Source organism: Rhipicephalus sanguineus, chromosome 8, assembly GCF_013339695.2.
Source record: "Rhipicephalus sanguineus isolate Rsan-2018 chromosome 8, BIME_Rsan_1.4, whole genome shotgun sequence".
NCBI lineage: Eukaryota > Metazoa > Arthropoda > Arachnida > Ixodida > Ixodidae > Rhipicephalus > Rhipicephalus sanguineus.
Window position 1 is genome coordinate 54,123,935 of NC_051183.1, and position 9,985 is coordinate 54,133,919.

Here is a 9,985-nt window from a genome sequence, read left to right on the forward strand (position 1 = left end):
TAGGTCAAGAGGCAGCCCTCGGCAGCCGCCTGGGTCAAAGGCAAAGAGGCCTACACGGCCGTCGTGGTCGACAGCCAGGGCGAGGTACGGGACGCCGTCACCCTGTTCACTAAAGAATCAACGGTGGCGGAGCAAGCCGCGATTGCTTTAGCTATCAGGAACCGAAAATGGTCTTACATTTACAGCGATTCCAAAACAGCAATTAAGAGCTTTGACAAGGGCTATGTCGCTGGGACTGCGGTTAAACTTATCGACAATGTAGAAACTATAGAAACTGAAATCCGATGGTTTCCTGCACATATGGGACAAGTGGACGAGGCTCGGGTCAACCTCAACGAGGTGACGAATGACCTGGCACGAGGACTCGCTTTCCGTGTCGGTCAGAACCGAACCGACGCCCACTACCATTCCGGGGATCATAAAGATAATTTACTAACCTACAACGAGATCACTAAATACTACTACTTGGGGCGTAAGCAATTCCCACTGCCACACGTAAAGTTGAACAGGGCTCAGGCAGTCACGCTACGTTTACTGCAAACTGGGACGTACCCTACTCCGTATTTTGTAAAAAAAATTTACCCCGAAAGTGAAATTAGAAAAGAATGTGACGCACGCAATGGCATCATTGAAATCAGACACATGCTGGCGGGCTGTCCCGCGACTCTCGCCAACCCCAAAGAAAAAAATCACAGCATATCCACGGAGTGAATGATGATGAGTGGGCGAAGCTGCGGAGCAGTGCTGGGCAGTAAAAGATACATGTATCTGAGATACTACCTTAGATACTCATTTGGTATCTTGTATCTGTATCGCGATACGTCTCGGAAAACGAGCATCTGTATCTGTATTTCCGATACATTCAGCAATGTATCGTGTATCTTAAGATACAAGATACTACCATAAAAACAACATCGTGCGAAGCAATAAACGTCGACCGGAATTCCTGTTCTCAAGCTGATATTCCTGCCACTAAGCCACCTGAATAAAACTAACGACAGCTACATTCTTGCATATCTCCGCCAGAGCGCTCCATCAAGCACAGGTGATGAGATTTAGGGGTCCCTATTGGTGGAGCAGAGTCACGTGATGGCGCTCGAGCCATCGTGACAAAACCAAGCGTGCGAACGTCTACGCGCAGCCTACCTTTTTTTCCTAGATGTTTTCTTTCCTTTTAGTTGCGCTGACGTGTTGACACTTGTTCATAGCCACTGCACTCTGCTGCGTACTCCAATGCGTGCGGCGTCTTTCGCACAAATTCTGATGCCGCTATACTGTCGCTATCGAAGTTTGTCTTGCGTGGTGCTTCGTTGCAAAGTCTCAAGAATGCAAGAATGGGGCTGCTTTGCGTCTCGCGGCTTTCACACATCAGCAATTTGAAAGATCTCATGGATGTAAGCTTGACTTGCATAAGTACGGTGAGATTGACTTATATGCAAAGGATATTCTAACAGCCGTCCCTCTATCAGTGCCGACGTTAGATGCAATAGAACGAGCATTTACGTAATAGCGAATATTTTGACGTACTGTGTCTTTGTTCTTACTGTTAAATTTTATTGTTAGCGCAAGTGCTTTCTTTGCTCTCCTCCGTTTGCATCCCGTACATTACCTAGTCCTCTGCATAGTTTTAACAGCGAAGCTGTTTAGCAAATCATTCCTTCTTCTACGAACCAAAAGACTATCATCATCATAAAGGGGTATGTGCCACACAAATTGGGTTAATCCCACTACTCACCACTGGTCCCCTAAAAATGAAGACAGCAACAGTTAGCCCAACAAATGGCTGCGAAGTGACGGCGGCGAGCCGAAGACCAAGACGAGAGAATACTAGATAACGGGAAAGGCAACGGCGGCTGCGAGAATAACCCGAAGCGATGGAAGGCCTACACCAACGACGATGGAAACTTGCGCCCGATGCCGTCTGCTAGTCTACTCGAAATACGAAGACTGATCCTAGCCATAAGCCGATCGGTCTCATGCGCCGTAACAGCAAAGTTCATCCCCGCTACAGCCAAGTTCAAGCAACAGTTGAAGCCAAGTTAAAGCAAAAGTTCAGCAACGTTACAGCCAAGTTCAAGCCAAGTTCAACATCGCTAAAGCCAAGTTCAAGTCAAGTTCAGGCCTCGCTACAGCCAAGTTCAACCTCGCTACTGCCAAGTTCCGCCTATAGATACAGAATAAATACGCATGAGACCGATCAGCTTCGCTGTGTACGGAGCTTTGCGCCGCTTAGTGCAAGCTTTGAGCCATCTTTTAGGGGCGAAGCTCCTTATGCCGTGGGTCTGTCCATCCTCCGTTTGTTTGCAGCGTTGTAGCAGCCACCTCTAGCTCGTGAGAAGCGCGCGTTCTGGTATACAGGAGAAGAAGACGACGTTGACGAGTGAGACTCTCGTGCGTGTTCGCCTGTGTGGCATTCTTTCTTCTTTACTGCGCGCGTTCTGGTATGCAGTAGAGAAAGAAGACGACGTTGACGAGTAACACTGTCGTTGCGTGTTCGCCTGTGTGGCGTTCTTTCTTCTTTACTACGTCTCGTGTTTTCAACGACACCCGAAGACAACATTTCAGAAGTAACGCGCCATGAGGCTCCCTCTTGGCACGCTTTCTCATTAGCTTGGAGTCGCCAGATGGAAGACAAGGCTGCGGAACGGAGGGCACGGAAGGCAGTGGCAGCGCGCGCTCGCAGACAGAATGCTGAGGTGAGACCCGCGAGGCCGAAGCTGCACGTCGACGCTGCGAAGCAGATTCCGCCGTTCGAGCCCGCGAAGCCGAAGCTGCTCGACAAGCTGCACGGCTGCGGCGAGAAGACCCCGCCGTTCGAGCCCGCGAGGCCGAAGCTGCTCGACAAGCTGCAGGGCTGCGGCGAGAAGACCCCACCGTTCGAGCCCGCGAGGCCGAAGCTGCTCGGCAAGCTGCACGGCTGCGGCGCGAAGACCCTGCCGTTCGAGCCCGCGAGGCCGAAGCTGCTCGACAAGCTGCACGGCTGCGGCGCGAAGACCCCGCCGTTCGAGCCCGCGAGGCCGAAGGTGCACGGCTACGGCGCGAATCGGATCTTCAAAATGTGAACGACCGTGAAGCGGCGAGAAAGCGCGCGTACCGGCAGGCAGAGCCCGAGGCTGTGCGAGCACGTGAAGTGGCTGCAAAACACATCAGGCGGGCTCTGCCCGAAGGCGCCGACGCGCGCTTCCAGCGGGACTTCCTTGATAACAGATTCGGCCATAGTTGCGGTGTGTGCAACAGATTGTGGTTCTCAAACAATCTAGTCACAATATCTTCCATCAAGAAGGACCACGCTCGCGCCAATGCTATCGCCGTGCTGCAGCGCGAGTTCGCTTCGCCCCACTCATCATCATTCACCACGTTGATATGCTGTGATTTTTTTCTCCCGTCTGTTTATTGTTATATATCTTTTGTAAAAAAAGTTCTCTGCTTTATTTTTATTTTTTAACTTTAACTTTAAATAAAGTTCTTCGTACCGTACCGTGACTGTCTGCGAACGTAGTTTTATTTCATATTTCGCGGGCTTTCTTTAAAAGGCCGAAAATATTCACCACGCAGCATGTACGCTGTCAAAAAACAAAATGGATCGGTCGTTTTTAAATGCGCTCTACGATGTGTCCAAGCGCAGTTGGCCCTAAAGTGGATATTAAAAATGTCGCATAATTGACCTTATTTAATTAACTAGTTAAGCTTATGACAAAACATGCCATAACGAGCACCACATGATGGTACACCAAATACCTTTGGTTTCATTCAGCGGCAGTTAACCACTTGTTTTTTTTTTTCATATTTGGTTCAACTTACGTGAAACACCCTGTATACTTATTCACTTTGATTGTTTAGTATGGAACCACCTTGCTATTTGACTTAAATATATTGATTTTCCTTTGTTTTGGTCATCTTAAAGTATTCTTATTGTTACAGATCTGCAGGTAACCAGAGCGAGAAGTGGCAATAGTGTGAATAGCAATGATGACCTGTGGCGCTTTGTGCCTCTAGAACACGTCTGAGACGTTTCCTGGCGGCTGAGGTTCTCTCGAAGAAGAAATGATAAAAGATTGCACGTTAGAGAATATGTTCCCAGCGAAAGCTTTACGCCAGCAGATAAGTAAAATATGAAAAATCACTGCAGTTTTACGTCCTCAATCAGTTGTGCGATTATATAGTTCATCGTCTTCACACGATGCGTCACAAACAATATCGCTGGCGGCGTTGTTGCTGCTCTACACCTCTTGGTGGATGCGGTATTACAAAAGCAAAAATACGCTTGGGGACAAGTTAAGTCTGCACAACGGTATTTGCGCCATCGTGCGGAGGCATCTTAATAAGGTTCTTGCAAGTAGATAGCAACCTGCTAGCTGGTCGACAAGTACAGCTGCGACAACCATAAGTTACAGAAGTGTGAAGAAAAAACCACTAATAGCGCAGCGGCTAAAGCGCTGTCATGTTAAGCACCCAAACAAATCATAATAAGTTGTTTAGGAATGAAACTAATATACCTTGAGCAAGAAAGTTAGTATCTTGTGATACAAACAGGTATTTTATTAAAATTAGCAAAGTTGGTTGCAGTTAATAAATTTTCAAGTAAACACATTTCTACATAGGCCTTTGCTGCTTCATTATATAGATCTATAATAGCATATTTGCAAATGTATCGAAGTATCTTAAGATACAATTAGGAAGTATCGTATCGGATACAATTATACCGGAAGTATCTTGTATCTGTATCTAAAATACTTCTTGCCCGAGTATCTTGTATCGTATCGCGATACAATTTCAAAGTATCTTTGCCCAGCCCTGCTGCGGAGGTTCATCGGTAAACCGTGAATCTTCCGTGAATTCTGCCCAGTACATCATCACCGACGTCAGATCGGGCGCGTTTATACTAAAGGTTCGATGAGTTATGACGACTTGCAGCTCACTTTATTTTTACATGTACGCTGTGAATTTTCATTGTTTAGAAAACCATTGCTTTAGAAAACATCTGGCGTCTTTCGTTAAGCAGCTGGCGTCTTTTCGTTTTGCTTTTAGAAAACATCTGGCGTCCTTCGTTGGTTTATTTCATCAATCAACGGCGTTTTGAACAAAATTTTTATTGTTTAATCAGGCACAGGAGAAATCTCACCAGGCACTACCTTGGAGGTGAACAATAGCTGCTAATTGGAATGAGAGACAGAAGAAGTCGGCTTTTAGCTAACACTTACACTTCTACTTCTACTAACGTTTCCTACTGGAACATGCCAATGGCTGCTAATGGGGAATGAGAGACAGAAGAATTCGGCTTTTAGTTAACGCGCACGCTGCGAATATTTTATTGTTCAACAACGCACAGGAAAAATCTCCCACCGGCACCACCTTGGAGGTCAAGATCTGGTACTAGCGTTACGACTGGTTAAGCACTACTACGACTACGAGGGACGAACGGGTGCCGCCTTAAGGAGCTTCGCCCCTAAAATGGCTTCACTGGCAGCAGATGATCTCCAGCTGTTCGTATCAAGATCAACTCTGTCCAGAGAGTTCACGATGGCGCCCTAAGGCTCGGCCTAACGGTGCCGACGTGGACGCGGCCCGCCTCGGTCTGAAAAGACCGGGCTTCAGGACTCCTAATAAAGTTTTGTGAATGGATGAATGAAACAACCTGACGGAACTCGTTGCAGACGACACGTATCTCAACTGCCGTAACAAGCTGGAAGTTGCTAAAGCGCAGCAAAAAGTAGCGCACATGTCGCACACCAAGTTTTCGAGTCTCCGTAACAAAATTATACTCGGGCAGGGGAAACCCTATGCTTACCTCAGAACATTGACGACATCGACGGTTTGGTAACGGAGCAGTGGAAACTCTACGAACGGGAATCACTGGGTACCCGTGCTACGTAGTTAGGTTCCACAGCAGTTGAGCTGCATTTAGCGCAGGATTTAGAACAACACCAATCGCTGCACATTTTTGTTTTCATTTCAGCCCCGAGCAAACCTCAGAGCGTGTCCGTTGTGGAACGCGAAGGCGACCGCTACTTGACCTGGCTTCCTCCGGAATCGTGGAACGGACCCCGGTCCGGCTACGAAGTGATTGTGGCCTGCGTCCAGGACAACGTGAGGACCAACGGACCCAGCGTAGTGCTTAGCCCCGACACGACGGCATTCAAGGCTCCCAGCCTCAGCCCCACGAAGTCTTGCACTTTGGGTATCCGCGCCTTCAACGTCTACCGCGGGGAGTCCCTGGACGGAGGCGTTGTCTGGGTCCGCCTCACGTTTCCCAGGAGTGAGGAAGCCGTGGTAGCCGAGCCGTCTTGAATGAAGCCTGAGGCGGCGCGGCGATGTCCGATAGCGCGCCCCGTAATGTTGAACGATCGTATTGGCATGGCGAAAGTAAGGCTGAATAAAAGTGAAAGGTTTGCTGAGATAATTTGTCACAACGTTGTGGTGGTAGCGTCTCGTCCCACTTAGAAAAAGAATAGAAAAAATGTAGGCAGCTTGCACTAGAGGCGCAAGGCCACGGTGCGCAAGGCTGATGACCTCTTAGCTAGTCCCTGCTTGGCTCAATCTCAATTAGGATAAATTAGACTTAATTACCATAATTAGGTATTTGAAAGTGGGATGGACTTAACTCGTTCACACAAAACTTAATTAGTCCTAATTATGATATCCTTAATTGATACAAATTAGACTTAATTGGAATTAATTAGGATCGACTCGGGCAGTAGTAATTACTATCTTCCTGAGCTTGGCTTCACTAGCTTCATTGGGAATCCGACTTGGATTGCCCGCGTTCTGTCTCATACCCGCGTTCTTGGTTATGATCGTTTACTGGTAACGTCAACCGGCATAACGAAAAGCTTAACGGCTCCGCTGCACGAAGCTTTATTCGGTTCACAGTATACACTGCAGACCAAGTAAAATTGGGCTAAAGTGTTTCAATGCACCCGACGGAGGCCCAACTTTCCTTCCGTAGTTCATTCAGGCACATACAGTTGCAGCATAAAACTCACATGTGCTATACAGTTTTATGCAATATTATACAATGCGTTATACAGTCTTGTACAATACAATGACTGACATATACAATGTGTCAGTTATGCAATGTTAGGAAGTCACTAAATCGGATGAAATCATGTGTCATGTGAAACGCAATGGTAGCAAGAAATTCAAAGCAAATATACGTATATCTTACGCATAGCAGTCGTTTAAAAGATATGTCATTAATACCTGTTAAGTATTCACTAGATATAAAAATCATGACGTCACCTAATTAAGAAGGACACGAAATTATTCTTTTATTTTACATTTCTCATAATAGTAAAACTGTTTAAAATATTTGAACGAGGGTTACAGCTTCCATGTTCCCTCATTACAAAAGAAAAATGTCCGAGACATCTAGAAAGGAATCCGAGCGCCTCAGCGGTTCAGATATGGAAGACCTAAGATGAAAGTCAATTTCATCACACCGGCGAAGCAATGCATTCGATAGCTACAAACTGGAATGTGATGTGAAGTAAGGCCAGCAGCTCCCTCCTTTAGCATACGACTTGGCCTAACAAAACGCGACGGCGGCGCAAGGAAACGCGGCCGCTGCGGGATGACGTTATCGGTTTAGACTTTATACGGAACATGACGGCGACGCCGACGGCGTCGGCAAAAGTAAGCCTCGAGTGTCCATATAATTGTCGTCGCAATAAAACAAGTGTACTTCCTTCGAGCATACAGGCAACACATTCCGTTTCACACAACTGTGTATCTTGGCATAGAACCCGCTTGTCGGGCATAAGTTTGTTTAAAGGTTTTTGGAAGACGGAAGCACTCTACGCTATATCCAAAAAAAAATGAAATCATCACTTACGCATCCTCTTTTTAGGGGTTCCGCTGATACAGACATTTCTGCGTATCGCAGCGCGATATTTTTGCCACGTTATATCATTTCGCATTGGCCATGAGCGGCTCATAGAAACCAATCGACATGGCACTATTCGGTCACGATAAAAATCAAATAAGGTAATTAACTATATACAAGCAAGCGTGCGACAAATTTACCCGCCTTTCTCCTTCCTAGTTTCTCTCTTTCTCCGTCTCGTTTCCAATATCGCGATCATTGGAAATTGCACCGCAAGAAACACACCAGACCATATACCAACTGCGCTGTTGTAATTGCGCGATCTTGCGCGAAAAGTTGTGTGCGTCAAATAGGACGCCATGTCACTGACCAAGCGCAGGAGGATGAACTTTCATTGAAGAATAAAGCCTGCGCGCATTTCCTCGCGCATTCGAGTTCTTCAATCTCACTATATTAGGTGTGTGAGTTAGCACAACCGCCAGCATGCAGGTCGGTGCGATAGAATTCGAGGCACTCCTCGGTGAACGGGCACACGCAAAAGCGATGAGAGTGATCATATGTCAGCAGGAAACTGAAGCCCCGATTCCACTCGCATTCGCTTGTTGGTGTCTCTAAAAGCGGAAACGCCCTTATTATTCGTACCAACCGGCGCTACAATTTTCGCATTAAAAATGAAAAAAATATGCTTGTGTGCGGAAATTTTCAAGCCGGCAACTTCCTTTTTCGTTACAAAGCAATGGATAAGGGAAATACTCTAATATGGCTCGTTTAAACGCAGTCTCAAAGCTCTTAACTCTGAGAAAAAGTGCTGGCTTTGGTAACGTTCGAGTCGTAACTTACTTTTTCATTTTTCTTTCAGAAAAATGGATTGATTGATTGATTGATTGATTGATTGATTGATTGATTGATTGATTGATTGGTTGATTGATTGATTGATTGATTGATTGATTGATTGATTGATTGATTGATTGATTGATTGATTGATTGATTGATTGATTGATTGATTGATTGATCATCACTACATAAAACACTGACTGCGTTCAGCCAGCTATAAGTACGTACGTAGGTGTAGGTGTATGCGTACTTGGACATCTTCGATCTCAGCCTTATTGTAGAATTCTGTAACGGTGGCCTTTCTGACCAATAAAGGAAGGCGCACGTAGCAGGCTTCTGGGCCAATTAGAGGTGACAATATGGCGGATTCGACAACATGGCCGACAACATGTCCAAAATAGCATAACCCAGAGTAGTAGTGCGCAGTACTCCAGATTAAGGAACCCTTAAAATGTGATGCATCCAGCTTCAAACGGAATTCAGCGCAGTTGGCTTTTCAGCTGGAAGTTTTCCAGCACCAGCTGCAAACTGCCTACCTCTCGCCAAACGCCTGTACATGACATACACTTCCGCGATAGTAGTTCTCGTTGGGCAGTATTTAACCCCTTTCAGACTTGACCATGAAGAACCGTCTTCAAATACATCCAATTACTCATTTTTTCAAGACACCCATTATTCTAAAGCAACAAAATTAAGTTATGATCACGTTGATTTATGTTTGTTATAGTAAACAATCCGAATTAAATTGTAACTAAATATTTACTTATCCTCGAGACTCCTGACGTGGCTCGCGAAAGCGGTCCGTCGAACATAATGCCTTCAGCAAAGTGATCATATGCATCAGTAGACTGCGAAATGAAGTTCAATGAAGGCACATTTCTTACGCAGGAGATTCAATTCAACTAAACCTGAGTGTACCTTGCTCCTCTTTTGCCACTAGTGGACACAACGAGCAAAAACTAATTGTGCGCACAAATTTGTACAAAACGTCTCAAAGGGGTTATCGCGCACCCTGATGATGTTACAGTCAACAGCGCAGTCATCCTTTTAAATAAGCCTTTTTTTTTTTTTTCTAGCGAAAGAAGAACATGACCCACCAAAGGTATTCGAAAAGCGCGCCGAAACGTCTTTGACAGGAGTGAGTGGTGATATCGTTGATGATATTTTGATCTTCAATGACCCGGGTTTATTCATGAAAGCACACGTTGCCCAAAACTCTGAAATCTGCGCGAAAATGCCATTTCTTTTACGAAATGGTGGCGCCCAGTCGCCATTCCTTGAAAGAGTTCCAATATTATCAGTTCAAATTAAGAATTAATACTCATTATC

The 9,985-nt window shown here is 45.8% G+C and overlaps 1 protein-coding gene across 1 annotated transcript in view; it reads left to right on the top strand.

The window, feature by feature from the left end:
* The window catches only part of LOC119401910 (uncharacterized), a 38,945-nt gene extending 32,592 nt beyond the window's left edge, over positions 1-6,353 (top strand). Inside the window, exon 5 of the mRNA XM_049418422.1 lies at positions 5,957-6,353. Coding sequence (XP_049274379.1) covers positions 5,957-6,288 — 332 coding nt within the window. The 3' untranslated portion in view covers positions 6,289-6,353. The remainder of the gene's footprint in view (positions 1-5,956) is intronic.
* Positions 6,354-9,985: the final 3,632 nt, after the last annotated feature.